The 14,425-nt window shown below is 26.1% G+C and overlaps 1 protein-coding gene across 7 annotated transcripts in view; it reads right to left on the reverse strand.

Annotated features, from left to right (window-relative positions):
- LOC127286015 (kin of IRRE-like protein 3) overlaps positions 1–14,425 on the reverse strand; it is a 567,542-nt gene that overhangs the window by 190,420 nt on the left and 362,697 nt on the right. For 6 of the 7 annotated variants that reach the window (XM_051312286.1, XM_051312287.1, XM_051312290.1 and 3 more), the window contains one exon: positions 6,508–6,695. In XM_051312286.1, coding sequence (XP_051168243.1) covers positions 6,508–6,695 — 188 coding nt within the window. The remainder of the gene's footprint in view (positions 1–6,507; positions 6,696–14,425) is intronic. The other variant, XM_051312291.1, reaches the window with a different exon arrangement.

Below are 14,425 nucleotides of genomic sequence, written 5' to 3' on the forward strand. Positions count from 1 at the left end.
AATTTTCAAGTTATTATTTGGATTGAAAAATTTAAAAAAAAATAATTTAAAATTTTTGATTCTGTGAAAAATAATTTTCGGCCCTGAGCGTCGAAGCCAACTTCAGGGAGGTCTGAAATACATAATCTACCAAAGGGCTGTCACAATCAGTAAAACAGTGTCCATATGTTAAATATGTAATAAAATTTTTTGTTGTTATTTTCGTGATTGGTTAATTTTAGCTGGTGTATTGTTTAACGTTTATTAATTTTCCAAATGGAAATTGTATTCTTGATTGTTAATTCCGAGAAAGTAATGTTACAGTTTTTGTGAAAAAACTGCTCTCATATTTAATTTATCGACATGAAATTTTTTTCATCATTTTAACCAAAAAAAAAGTTTTAGCTCGTGTATTTCTTGCTAATAATCAATTATCCATAAAGAAAAACGCATTTTACCTTCTTGTTTTCGAGAAAAGGCTGTTGAAAATTTTCCAAAATTATAGTTTTAATGTAGATGGCGCTGCCTCACTTGGATCTGGCGGCAATATTTTCTACCATGTATAATGCAGACTTAAACATACCTTTGGAATCTTTTCTAGAGTTATAAGATAAATTATATACATTTAAAAATATGTTGCAATCTATTCTTTATTACAGAGGGTGAATGATAAATTCTCAAGAAGAAAAAAAAAATAAAAATTCTTCAAAAAAAAATACGACTTCGATTAAAATTCTTTTCCCATAATTTTGTTGTTTTAATGGAATTTTTTTTCTCTCTTTGATTTAAGTTTTATATCTGATTGATAAAGAGGGCACGTGATTTGTAACGTTATACGAGAGCGTGAAATGAAATATTTAACATTGAGGGGATGTTATAATCTATATATATATATATATATATATATATATATATATATATATATATATATATATATATATGGAAAAGGGTATATAAAATTAATGAATCACGAAAGGAAATATATACTACCCTTCAGAGAACAACCTGTTAAATCTCTAAAGTTATTCTAATTTATATACAGAAAAATAAAAAATTTCTAGTTTTATTATGAATAAAATTATAATAATAATAATAATTTAATTTTAATTTTTCAAATCGTATCAATGAGTAGGGGTAAACGGTACAGTGATTGCCAGTATAAGCAAAAAGGGGATATATTTATACAAATTACAAATGTTTAATTATCGAAATGAGAAATGAAACCATTTGTAAAGGAATTAAAATATTCCATTAATTTGAAAATAATAATGAATTGTTTATTTAATATTAGTATAAATTTAAAAAAAATAAAAAAATCTTCACATGACAGAAAAAATAGTGATTGTCAATATTTTTACAGTGATTGACTATCAATTTTAAAATGATTGCCCACTAGACATAAAATAGTAATGTAAATTATAAATTTTGCATAATTTATTAAAGAATGAATATAATTTGAAATTAATAAAGAAGAAGTAATTTTTAAAATAATTTTCTTTTATTTACAATAATAAGATTCATTAAATATCACTTTTAAGTGTAAATAATACTATTAACCTAAAAAATTGGGAAAATTGTCGAATCTGATTCAATTGTAAAAATAAAAATTATTTTTGGCTATTTTGATTTGATATAATGATTACATGATTTTCAAGTTTTTCATTGCTTAATATTAAAATATTAAAAAATTGTTAATAAAATATTACAAATCATTCTAATACATGCTGCGGCTCTAATTACATCTTTATTTTAAAAAATTAATTCACCAAATATGAAAAAACGTCCAAAAATTAAAAATACTTATCTCAAAAAAGTCTTGAAAATAAACGGTTAATCACTGAAAAATGACATAATAACCAAAAATTAAACATTGCCCGGGGAGGGCAATGACTGTTATTTGTTATTAATTGCAAGATAGTAGTTGTTCTCTATAATTTTCGGTAAATCGAGTCAAATTATGTTAAAACAAATTTTTTTACTTATTATTAAACTTATTTTCATGCATATAATTAAAAAATAATAATGATATGTATAATTTTTTCGTTAAAAAGTCAAAGAAAGTATCACCACTAACCTTGCAAATTTACAACTAAATTGACAAAATTTCAAAGAGCTAAGGACACTGTTCTCGAAAAGCGCTATTATTTTCATAATAGTGAGTCGAAGAATAAAAATCTTTTTACACTATTAGCAGAATATTCTGTAGAATTTATATAAATAAATAAAACAAAATATTATATGTAAATTTCGTTATTATTTCTGTTTGTAATGTAATGGTGGCAATCACTGTGAGGGGGGCAACAACTGTACCGCTTACCCCTATAGAATAAAAAAAAAATTTTTTTTCATGAAATCCATTATCATTAGAATGCAAGAAATTTTAGTGTGATATATTTCTTCATATATGACATTATTATGACAATAAAAGTTAAAAAGTCAGGAGAAAAAAAAATCTGTTAGCCATAAAATGAATATAGTCCTGCTGGCTTGGAAAAAAAGGGAATGATATTTCATGACGCTATTTCATCTTATTTTTACCTTCACATAACCCCATTTCGTTGTGCATCGTCTCATTTTGACCTTACCTCGTTTTCTACGTTTTATATTCAGTTCTGTCGTATTTTATCCTCGAGTCACATTACCCTCTTCTACTACTTTGTTCTCTTCTATTTCATCCCCATTTCATTTCACGCTCTCATCCAAACCATTCCAGTTTCCCTCATTTTTGTCCTTGTATATATATATATATATATATATATATAGGAAGAGAGTAATAATTGTAAATATTGTGAACGATACTAACGTGGTGCATGTTCCACGAGCATAGCCAATAGTTTGACAGAAAGTGTTTCCTAGTGTTGGTTGTAACTTTCTTCACCAGAAGGTTATATTCTTTTATTTATATATATTTTTTTCTCTCTCTCATGTGTGTGTTTACTTTTGTAGCGCTTCGTTGCAAAATGCGGGATATGTTATCTAGCTGGCAAAAGAGGCCGTACAGAGAACACCCACTCTGTCAAATAAGTATAAGATATAGGTGTAAAGTGGAAAACCAAGGAATAGAGGAAATGTGAGAATGGGGTTGAGAAAAGTAAAAGGAAGAAAGACATCGAGTGAAAGACAAAATGCCTCTCTTATAGAGCTCTTTTTTTTATTTTTATCTCTACTCTGGATATTCAATAGCTACTGCAAAGTAGGTGTCAAGTTCTTTATTATAATGAAAATGCTATATTAAAGGACTTTATTGTGCACATAAAAAAGAAACCTCCCCTCACGCCCACGCAAAGACTTGTCTTTTTTTATAAAGACTTGTATTTCAATTATAAGAAATAGAATATCAGATTTTTTTTTCTTGATAAAATTTTGTGATTTTGGAATAATTTGAAGAAAAAAAAAATTATATATACACTGACTTTTAAGCTAAACTGGAAATACTAGAATTTATACTGAAAGTAACGATCGATAATACATCGTTCTGCATTATCGACTGACGGTAAATGGCGCAGACCAATGGCAAAATTTTAATAAAGAAACCTGCATTACCAACGGATGCTAAAAATGTCACTGCAGAAATCTATATTACCCATCGTCGATAAATCAGCAAACTGCATTACCATCAGTCGAAAATGCAGCGTTCTGCATTATTGACTAATGATAAATAGCAGACCAATGGTAAAATGTCACTAAAGAAACCTGCCTTACCAACGAATGCTAAAATATCATTAAAGAATTCTGTATTACTAACCAAGACTTGCACACGCCATCGATAAATGACGACGCTGAAGTACGCAACGTTAATGATAAACGATATTTAAAAAAATAATTTTTTAGAATGAAAAATTCTATAATTTTTTGCCTGAAATATATTTCTTGTAGTTTTTATTAATTAACAAATTCTAAAAAAAATATTTCTCTAGCTAAACAATTTAAGAATTTTCCGTGTCAAATAAAAATTCATTTCTTATCGTTGAACATAAACGTTGTGTACTTAAGTATCGTGATAAATGAGCCAACTGCATTACTGTCAGTCGGTAATACAGCGTCCTGCATTATCGACTGATAGCAAATAGCGCAGATCAATGGTAAAATGTCAGCTAAAGAAATCTTCATTACCAACGTTATTAAAGAAATCTGTATTACTAACCGTCGGTAAATCAACGATCTGCATTACCGACTGACGGTAAATGGCATAGAACCTACATAGCTATACTAATCACATGGCTTGGATTAAGTTTTTTGATCCAAGTAAATTCAGATTATTGCGAACTAATTGCGGATTGATATCATGTCAATTACGGATTATTTCAAAATTGATTGCAAATTTTTCTTTTGTTTCAAACTGATTGCTGACTAATAGAGATATTTTTTGGATTGTTAACTTTATTTTCAGTAACAATTTTTTGTAATGAATAAAATATTATAAAAATTTGTTTTTTACTATTATTTTTATTACCGTGGCAATGAAAAGAGAAGGGAAATAAAAAATTGTATATAAAATGAAGACGAACTCGTCATCGAAGTTTCTTTTTTATCAAATCTGTTCGCCTAGATATTTTCCGCATCCATGTATGCATACTTTGGACATTCAACGATATGTATGTAGCAGATGTTACCTAACATTCACGTGTGCAACTGATATATATATATATATATATATATATATATATAAACTGTACATGAAATACAAAGCACTCTCAATACACGCTTTAAAATTTCCCAGGACATATTTCACTCGTCGTACTTTTCTTTCGAAGACATATTCATTCGACTGTTAAATTTAAATTTAATATAAGGCGATTTAACTTTTCATTCGAATTGACAGTATACCTTTCAATTTAACTTTATTAATTTTTATATTTCTTATTTGAATAAAAAAAAAAAATTTACGTAATTATACACTTTTCTAATATATAACTATCAGTGTTAAATATCACTTGTTCTTTTATTTTTCGTTAAAAAAAACTCTATTGTTATTTAATCAACTGTGTTGAAAAAAAATCAAAACTTAATGGATTTATCGCTGCAAAATGTGTAAATTTTGTACAAGTGAAACAAAAGTACTTGATAAAATAAATACCACTCCAAAAAAAAAAAAAAAAAGAAAAAACAAGTGTTACAATAAAATTCATCAATAACAAATAGGGGTATTAAAATTTCAATGATGCTTTAATTTAATACACCAGTCCATTGGAGATAAGGGGTGCTTTGTGTTAATAAAATATTGACACTCGATATTTTGCTCACGTTCAGGGCTTTGTAGAAATGCAATTATTTGTTAAGTTGCGAAAATCGCTTGTTGTTTTTAAATAATTACAAATTCAATGGTCATGAAAATTTCTGTTGAATCGAGGAAATTTATATTAATGGTTTTTAAATTAATTATCAATAAATATTAATATGATATTTAAATTTTAGACAAAAGTACAATTTTTCAAATGTAAGTAACGTTATTTCAAAATTTTCATTATTTAAATTGTAGATGATGAGGTTACTGTGTTAAATAAATATAATTAATTATTGTACCCTACAACTTCACCTAAACGACAATGATACAAATTTTTCATTCGAAGTGTGTGTTTCTTTTTTGTATTACAAAGTTTATTTATTTATTATTTTTATAGAAAGTAAAAAATCAACAAAATATCAAAAATTAATTTAATAATTTAATATCAAAAATGTTTGAAAAGTTTTAACAATCACGAATTTAATAATATAGTATCAGAAAAAATAATTTTTATGATAATGGAAAGTTTTTTAGTTTATAGTGAAAATTTTTTGCAACAGAATTTTCATATTGACGATTTTTACTATTATCAAATTTTTAGTTTATTTAAAATTATTACATATATAGTATCTAAAATATTTAAGGACAATTTAAAAAAAAAACCTCACATGTATGGGGGATCGAACTCAGGACAGATGGGACGCGAGCCATTTACTTTGACCAAACAGCTACGTTGAGTTACAGATATTTTATACCTAACACACTTCTTTTTTAATATGAAAGCTAAACTACCTTCTATTTGGGACAATTATTACATAATTATTAAAAGAAAACATTATCTTCAAATTTTTTGCATTTAATAATACTTTATAATTTAAAATAATTAACTAAAAAATCAGAAGTTTTTCAAATTTTTAAAAAATCAATTAAAAATAAATCATTGGACCCTAAAACATTATGTAAGGAATTTTTTATCCATTTTAATTTTTAAAGTTTGGTAATAACAATCGAAAAATATTAAACTGATTCCCTGCCATTAAAAATAATTTGTCGATAGAGGAATATTTCAAAAAGTGGTCAGAGAAAAAAGAAATATAAAAAGTTTATATATATATATAAATCCAAATAGTGAGATATATGACAATGTCAAAAGTACTTTTCAAGTCGACAAAGAGAGCAAGCGCATAAAGTGTGAAAAGACGTATCGAAATAACTATTGTGTGTGAGAAAACCATTTGTAAAACTTGTTGGAACTTTAGAAAGAGAGAGAGAGAGAAGAAGAAGAATACACTTGACACACTCACCGTTTTGTTGCTTATATTTTTGACGCGGCAATTTAGGTACGTCGTCTTTCCCAACAGTGCTGTCACGTTTTTCGAGGCTGACTTGTCGATATAGGGCCCCGATCGTGCTGCTGCTTCTTCAATTGTGTTTGGAAAAGTTTCTCCATTTTTACCGCTACTCCCATGTAGCATACTGTAGCAATTGACTACTGAAACAAAAAACATGTCCAAGTTATAAATGCATCAATAAAAAAAAAAAAACTTTTTAAATTTTTCGTAATATTTCTTTAAAAATTAGAAATGATTTTCTTTCCTTTAAAATATATATATTTAATATTAATTTTTTTCTCAAAAAGTTTTTAGAGAAAAGTTCTCGAGAGAGAGAGTCAAGTTTGGAATGAACAACTTGGGTGAAAGAATCTTAACGAAATGAAATGGTCGATGTATTGGGTCAAATCAAAATTCGATATTTGTCGAGAAGAGGCTGCGGAAGTAATTAGAGGATGGGATAACTAGATTATATCCGTTCCATATTCTGCAATAGGGCGTAATCAGCGTATGATAGTTATCTAGGTTTGAAATACGAATAGCTGATGTTATGGAAGTAGCTACAACTCCGTTGATATCTACTTTAATTATAAATTGTAAATAAAACTTTTTAAAACAAATTTTAGAATAAGTTATTCTTTATAATAGCCACTAGAAAATGACCAATTAAAAAAAATTAACATTCTTTTTTTGATTTGAAATTAAAAAAAAAAATTATTTGTAATTCCACGTTAAGTATATTTAGTCATTATACAAATTTTAAGGCCAAAGTATTCAAGTAAGTTGACATAGCAAGCTTTAGTACCTTTTCAGTGCTTGACAACAGACGAATTGATTGCTATGCAAGCGAGCGCTCTATATATACTGAGGCCCGTGAGAAGTGGGGGTAACCATTCAGTAGTGGGGCGGCGCTTGATAGTGGGGAGTACTAAGTTCTGGCATCACTGCTCCTCAGTTCTTCGCCAACTTTGACGACGACAAGTGTTCTCTCTCAGAATCAAAAATTAATTCCAACAATTTTGATAATGAAAATAAAATATTTTATTATTGATGTTTTTCCTAAATCATCTTCTCTCTGTGCAGACTAATTTTCATTTAAATAAAAATTCTGACATTACTCTCAGAATAAATTTTAATAATGAAAATAAAATATTTTATTATTGATGTTTTTCCTAAATCATCGTCTCTCTGCGCTGACTAATTTTCATTTAAATAAAAATTTTGACATTACTGTCAGAATAAATTTTGATAATGAAAATAAAATATTTATTATTGGTGTTTTTCCTAAATAATCTTTTCTCTACAGACTAATTTTAAATTCGAAAAAAAATTCTGACGTTACTGTCAGATTAAATTATTAATTTTTGTTGCTTTGTATAAAGTGAAATTAAAAAAATTAAATAACACAAATCGGGATTAATTATTGTCTAATAAAATAAATATAATCCTTAAAGTACAGATAAAAATTCAAAATGATATGAGTGTAAATGCAAATTTTCAATAGAAATTATTATTAAACCGAAAATTGAATGAAACTGGTCCAATAAAGCAGATTGTTATATAAGGAGCTTGCGAGCAACTTTTGAGTGAATAAAGGCCAACTGGGAATTGTAATTTAAATGAAAAATTGGAGATTACGTTGATATCAAACAATAGAGCGAGTGAGCGTATTAGAATTTTAATCGAGACACTCACATATCCCGGTTATCTCCCGCGACGGTCCATTACACACAGTGTCGCGGATAATCTGAAATAACGGATGAGGCATAAAGCCCACCGCTTATCATTCGTAAACGCAAACATTCGATAGAAATTTTCAAACTAAAAAAAATATTCATATTCAAAGTTGATTATACAATAAAGATAATAAAAAAAAAATTCCATCCACTTTGAATACCTAAACATATGCTATAAGAGTTTTCTTTTTTAATCTTAAAGCAGGATTTTTTTTTTAATTGTATAATTAAATTATTTTAATAAATGCTTATTATTATGTTAAAAAAGAAGTTTATTTACTTTATTAATTTTTCATATTTAAAGATAGAAAAAAAATTATTAAAAAAGGAGGAACGAGAGATAAAAACGAAAAAAATTATCACCAGCTATAAATAAGTAAAAAAAAAAATTAGGTCAAATTGATAAAGCAAAATCAGAAACAAGAGGCTTCACATCTTTTTGCAAAATGCTTTTTATATTTCACGCCTCGTACAATTCAAGGTAGAATATTCAAATTGCAGACTCTAAGAGGGTTAGTCGGGGGTAGGAGGAGAAGAAGAAGAAGGCAGTGTAAGGGGACAGAGGATGCTTATCATTCAATCTTCTCTTCGTGGATCTACTCTTCCATGCTTACGACCTACTCTGAAATTCAAATTCGCAACTTTTGCTTAAATGTTAAGAAAGAACGCGCATCTAAGTACTTCGAGGTAAATCCCAAAGCATTATATACAAAAAAAAAAGAAATTTCAATTGAAAACGAATTTCTTTAATTGATTCATGAATTGAAATTTGTGCAATGTTTTAAAATAAAAAAAAGACTAACAATGTTAAACTTGATAAACGAATTTTTTAAAAAAATTTTTTGTATGTTCTCTATTTAGAAAAAAAAGTCCATTTAAATCTTGTTTTGATAGTTTTCAACTATGGTTAAATTTAAAAGGTTTTTTTTTTTAAAAAAAACTGAGTGTTTTCATTGCCCTCCGGGACTATGAGTCAAAAACTTCGATCTCACCCAATATCCGATCACTAAATTGGTTTCGGGAATTTTGCAAACTACTACGTACCACAAAGTAACTTTAATTAAAGCACTTCGATCCTTAATAGATTTAATTTTTTAGTTTCTAAATAAATTAAAGTATATTTTTTAAAATTTAGCAAAAAATAAATCAAATTTTGTTGTATAAAGAAGATTAAATAATTATATAATTTTGTTATTATATTTTTTACAAAGAAAATCTAGGAGAGGAAAAAATTTTTTTTACTTACTTTAATATTAATATTATTTTTATTATTATTATTGTTATTATTATTACCATATAATGCATTTAAAGCCGAGACCACTATTAATAGTATTAAAAAAAAAAATTAATTCCTAAAATAAAGTTATCAAATGAAGTTTTTTCTGTTAAAGCTCGGAGATTATCGTGGCATGTGCGGCAATAAAAAATAAAATGTTGGCTCACTACTCACGAGTTATTTCTTAAGCTCAAGTACTAGAGAGCCTTTTTATATTTCAAGAGAGAACAGAAAGTTTATGGATTTCCATTTTCTTTCATATCGTTATCAAGATTTTGAGGAAAGAACTTTTTTTTTTTATTTTTATATCACATTTTTTTAACCCTTTATCGATGGACAATTATATACCATAAAAGTGAAAATATTGTTTATGAAAATAAAAAATGCACTACAAACTTATTAAAAAAAAAATTGAAAGGAAAAAATAAAGTCTATACACAAAATCATTAAAAACAAAAGAAAAATTTTTTTATTTCAATAATTTGTAACTTCGTCTTTTTTTTCATTTTTCCCAATTGTATTATTAAGTTTTTTAAGCTTTATGCTAATTACCCATTGGATGTAGTTTCGAAAAAGAAAAAAAAATATTTTTTTTTTCCCCTCTTTTTCAAAGTTTTCAGGAGTAATTTAAGCTTTATAATATCTCTCACTCTTTTGTCTTACTGACCCTCAACCTGCTCTCTTGAGAGTTTCTCATTAACATTCTGCTGAAGTTGAAGAAAGCTCGTAAAGAATAAAATATATTGTAAGCAAGACTAAAATGCAAAAATTTGTCTTTTGAAACTTTTTTTTTTTTTTTAAATAACAACACAGTATGTACATGGAATAATTTTCAGTTTTGAAAAATCAAGGCAATTTTTTTTTGAATATTAATTTTTGAAATTTCCCAACTTAATTTATCACAGTTATAATATAAAAAACAAATTTCAGTTTAATAATATAAAGAAAAAAATTTAGCAAAATTTACAGTTGAAAATTTTTTATATACAAAATACACACACGAATATATATATATATATATATATATATATATATATACTATTTGATTAAATTTCTACAGTTTTTTAATACTCTTTTATTCTTTTTTTTCAGATTGGACTGAATTTATCGGAAATACAAATCACTGTCATTCGTTTAAAATAGAAAATGTATATTTGGAGGCATAAAAGTTCCGTATTCCGTACATAAAAGCCAGAAAAAAAAAATGAAACCACAACTGATTGAAAAATGGTTTTTAAATTCAACAAAAACCCGTGAGATAACAATCAATAGACAAAAATTGTTTCGTGTGCCACCAGTTTCCTCGAAAATAAATCTTCTCTCTTTAAAAAACTAAAAAAAAACTCCTTTTTTTGTAAAATTTTATTAAGATTTTATAGAGAAAAATGAACTCTGACAAAAATATAAATGATTCAAATTTCGCGGGTAATTTCCGTCATCTGATATTCTACTTTATCGACAGAACATAGATTGGAAACTCATACCTCTCACTTTTTTTTTTCTTAAAGTTTCTCAATTAACAGAAATGAAAATTGGTAAAATATTTCGAAAATAAATTTTTTAAGCAATAAATCTAATTATTGAAATTATTTGCGTTATTTTTGTTGGAATAAAACTGAAAAAGAAACAAAAAAAAAATATTTATATTAAGATAAATTTTTTATCGAACTTAAATGTCAATGGTTTCGTGAAAATCTGTTCTTACTTTTTTTTTTTTTTTATAAAGTCTCTCTTCAATAACTTCTCAAGATCTGCGCATTTTATCTTCGCATCTCCCATTCGAAGACAAGAAAAGTCGCTTTTTTTCTATAGCAAAAAAAAGACGTCCTGACCATCTAAATCTCACTTTTCAAGCCAAGAGTGTCACACAATATATTGCTTTTAAATTCAAGAAAATCTTTGTTCCTTTACTCTAGTATTTTTTAAAGTGCAACATTTCTGATCGCATTTTCCTAAAAGTATATATATATATAAGCATTTACTGATTAAATCCTGAAAGATATTATTTTTAATATATTAAAATTATGTAAAAATACCTATGTTGTTGTAAAGGAAAATTGTCGATACTTTTCTTCATTTTTTTTTCTTCTTCAGAAAAATGTTTAGTATCATCTACCAAAGTTTGGTTCTCTCTACCAAATTTTTTATTTAATATAGCTGCAACTAGGCCGTTTGGTTGTCGGAAGTAAATTTTTTTGACGAATCGTTTTGTTCGATCTACCAAATTTTTTGTTTCGCACAACTAAATTATTGTTTTTAAGCAATCAAAAAATTTTGTTAAATGAAATTTTTTTTTTTTTGTTTTCTCAACCAACTTATTTTTTGGTTCACCCTTTTTGCTTTATATAATCTACCTATGCCTATTTGAATTAATTTCTATCGCGAAAAAAACCTAACACTGCTGGGGCTCGAACCCTCAGACTACGCAAAAGCAAGTCGAGAACGCTGACCACTACTCTACAAATCTTACCAACAATTTGAGATTAAATTATTTTCACAAGGTATAAAGGCAGAGTTGCCAATGACCCTACCTAAACGCTACTGCGCTTGCGCTACGACAACTCTCTTATAGGTCGAAAAAAGCGCGCTTATATAAAATGCTTAATAATAAGAAAACTTTAATAAAGCAATATAAAAATATTTTCACTATTGAATTTTTTTTTTTTGTTAATTATATTGCTTCCTAATAAAAAAATACTAATTTCCTTAATATACTTAAGTATATAATAATAATAATAATAATAATAATAATAATAATAATAATAATAATAATTTTATTATATTTATATCATTATTGTAATTATTTTTTAAATAAAATATTCATAATCTATTATTATTATCATCATCAATATAATATTTATTATTATTATCATTATTTTTAATAAATTATTATTAAATATCTATGAATGTATTACATCTATATATTTCAAAAAAATGAATCGAATTTTTTTTATACTTTTTTGCCAAATCAAATTTTCCTCATAAAAAAGTACAAAAAAATTTCGCTAAAGTTTTCAAAAAATATATATGTATATATCATAGATAATTAATTAATAACAATTTAATGATAATAACAGAAATAAATAATATATTACATAATTAATTAATTAATATTAAATTGATAATAATAATAATAATAATAGATTATATATTTTATAAAATAATAATAACAATAATGATATAAATATAATAAAATTATTAATATTATAATTATAATTATTATTATTATTTTCACATACTTAAGTACATTAAGTAAATTAATATTTTTTTATTAAGAAGCAATATAATTAACAAAAAAAAATAAATTCAATAGTGAAAATAGTTTTATATTGCTTTATTAAAGTTTTCTTATTATTAAGCATTTTATATAAGCGCGCTTTTTTCGACCTATAAGAGAGTTGTCATAGCGCAAGCGCAGTAGCGTTTAGGTAGGGTCATTGGCAACTCTGTATAAAGGCTGGAAAAAAACTTTTGTTCTTTTAACAAGTTTTATTTATTTATTCTCACAACACAAACTTTTTTTTAAAAAAAATGTCTGAAAAACATACACAGAAAAAAGTTGGCGTCATTTTTGTTGCGGTTAACCTTTAAACTGATACGTGCCGAAAAATCACACTAACTGATTTCACCGGTCTGTCAGACCGCTATTCCTTTTTATGTTATTTTATTGATTTTAAATTTTGTAAAGTCAATTGTTGTATATATTTTTTATTTTTTATAATTAAAAAGTCAATTTCTATATTGTTTCGTTTTAATTTTTTTATTTTTACATAATTTAGAACGCTGTTCTTATTGTACTTTAAAAAAAAGTTATAAGCGATGAAAGTTTTAATAGCGGTCTGTCAGACCGCTAAATCAGTTTAAAGGTTAATTTTGTCTAATCCTGAAAACCCATAAGATTTAACCTTAACTAGGATTAGAATTTGTTGCAGGTTATTTCAACACCAAATTCTGGGTTAAAATAATAACACTTTGTTTTTTATGTGAAAAACTTTAACACTGAAACTTCACGACGCGAACGACGTATATTTATGGTTAATGTTGACTTCCCATGAATGGGATGCGACGCCATATTTACGAGAACAGCGCATGCGCAATACAGCATGCCAGCGATTTAGTACTAGTAACCAAACTATTTAGTTCGTAAACATGAAAGCTTCAAATATAGTTATTGGTAGAGCCAACTAAACTTCTCGATTTATTGCCACTTTATATATTCTGTTGTGAAAACCGTATTTTAGTAACGCCAACTAAAAATGTTCAACTAAATTATTTTCTTATTATTACGAAATTATTTTTCTCAATGTTAAATTAATAAATGATTTTGAAAAAAATCACGAATAAATGGAATTATTTCACTTTTGCAAAAATAATGATTTTTATTTATAAAAAAAAAAAATTACAAAAAGAAAAAACATGTACAATTTTTCACCAGTCAGGCAATAGTGCGATTCAACTGATATAACTCATCGTTTCCCGGAGAGTTATTAGGGGATTGATTTTCCTCTCGAGCAAACGAGTTAATTTTCACTCCGACTGCTTTCTCGATATAAAGTGTAATTTGTAGCATTATATATATATATATATATATATATATATATATATATATATATATATATATATATAGATAAGAGAGGAGAATCGAAGAAACTCCATTTCGTTTATCTCGGAATAGCAATTTTTCATTTTTATCAAATAGAAAAACTACTTTGGATTATAAAAGAAACTAAGGAAAATATGGATTCTATATTGACCACTTTTCTTTTCTTCGATGCGACCTTCTTTTAAAGCCAAAGCAATTATCTTTTTAAAATTAATTATTATATATGATGTAATTAATCGAAATAATTAAATAACGATAATTGAAGTAATTTAAACT

This window comes from Leptopilina boulardi, unplaced genomic scaffold, assembly GCF_019393585.1.
Source record: "Leptopilina boulardi isolate dan_hultmark-lab unplaced genomic scaffold, ZJU_Lbou_2.1 LbouV2_342, whole genome shotgun sequence".
NCBI classification, from domain to species: Eukaryota; Metazoa; Arthropoda; class Insecta; order Hymenoptera; family Figitidae; genus Leptopilina; species Leptopilina boulardi.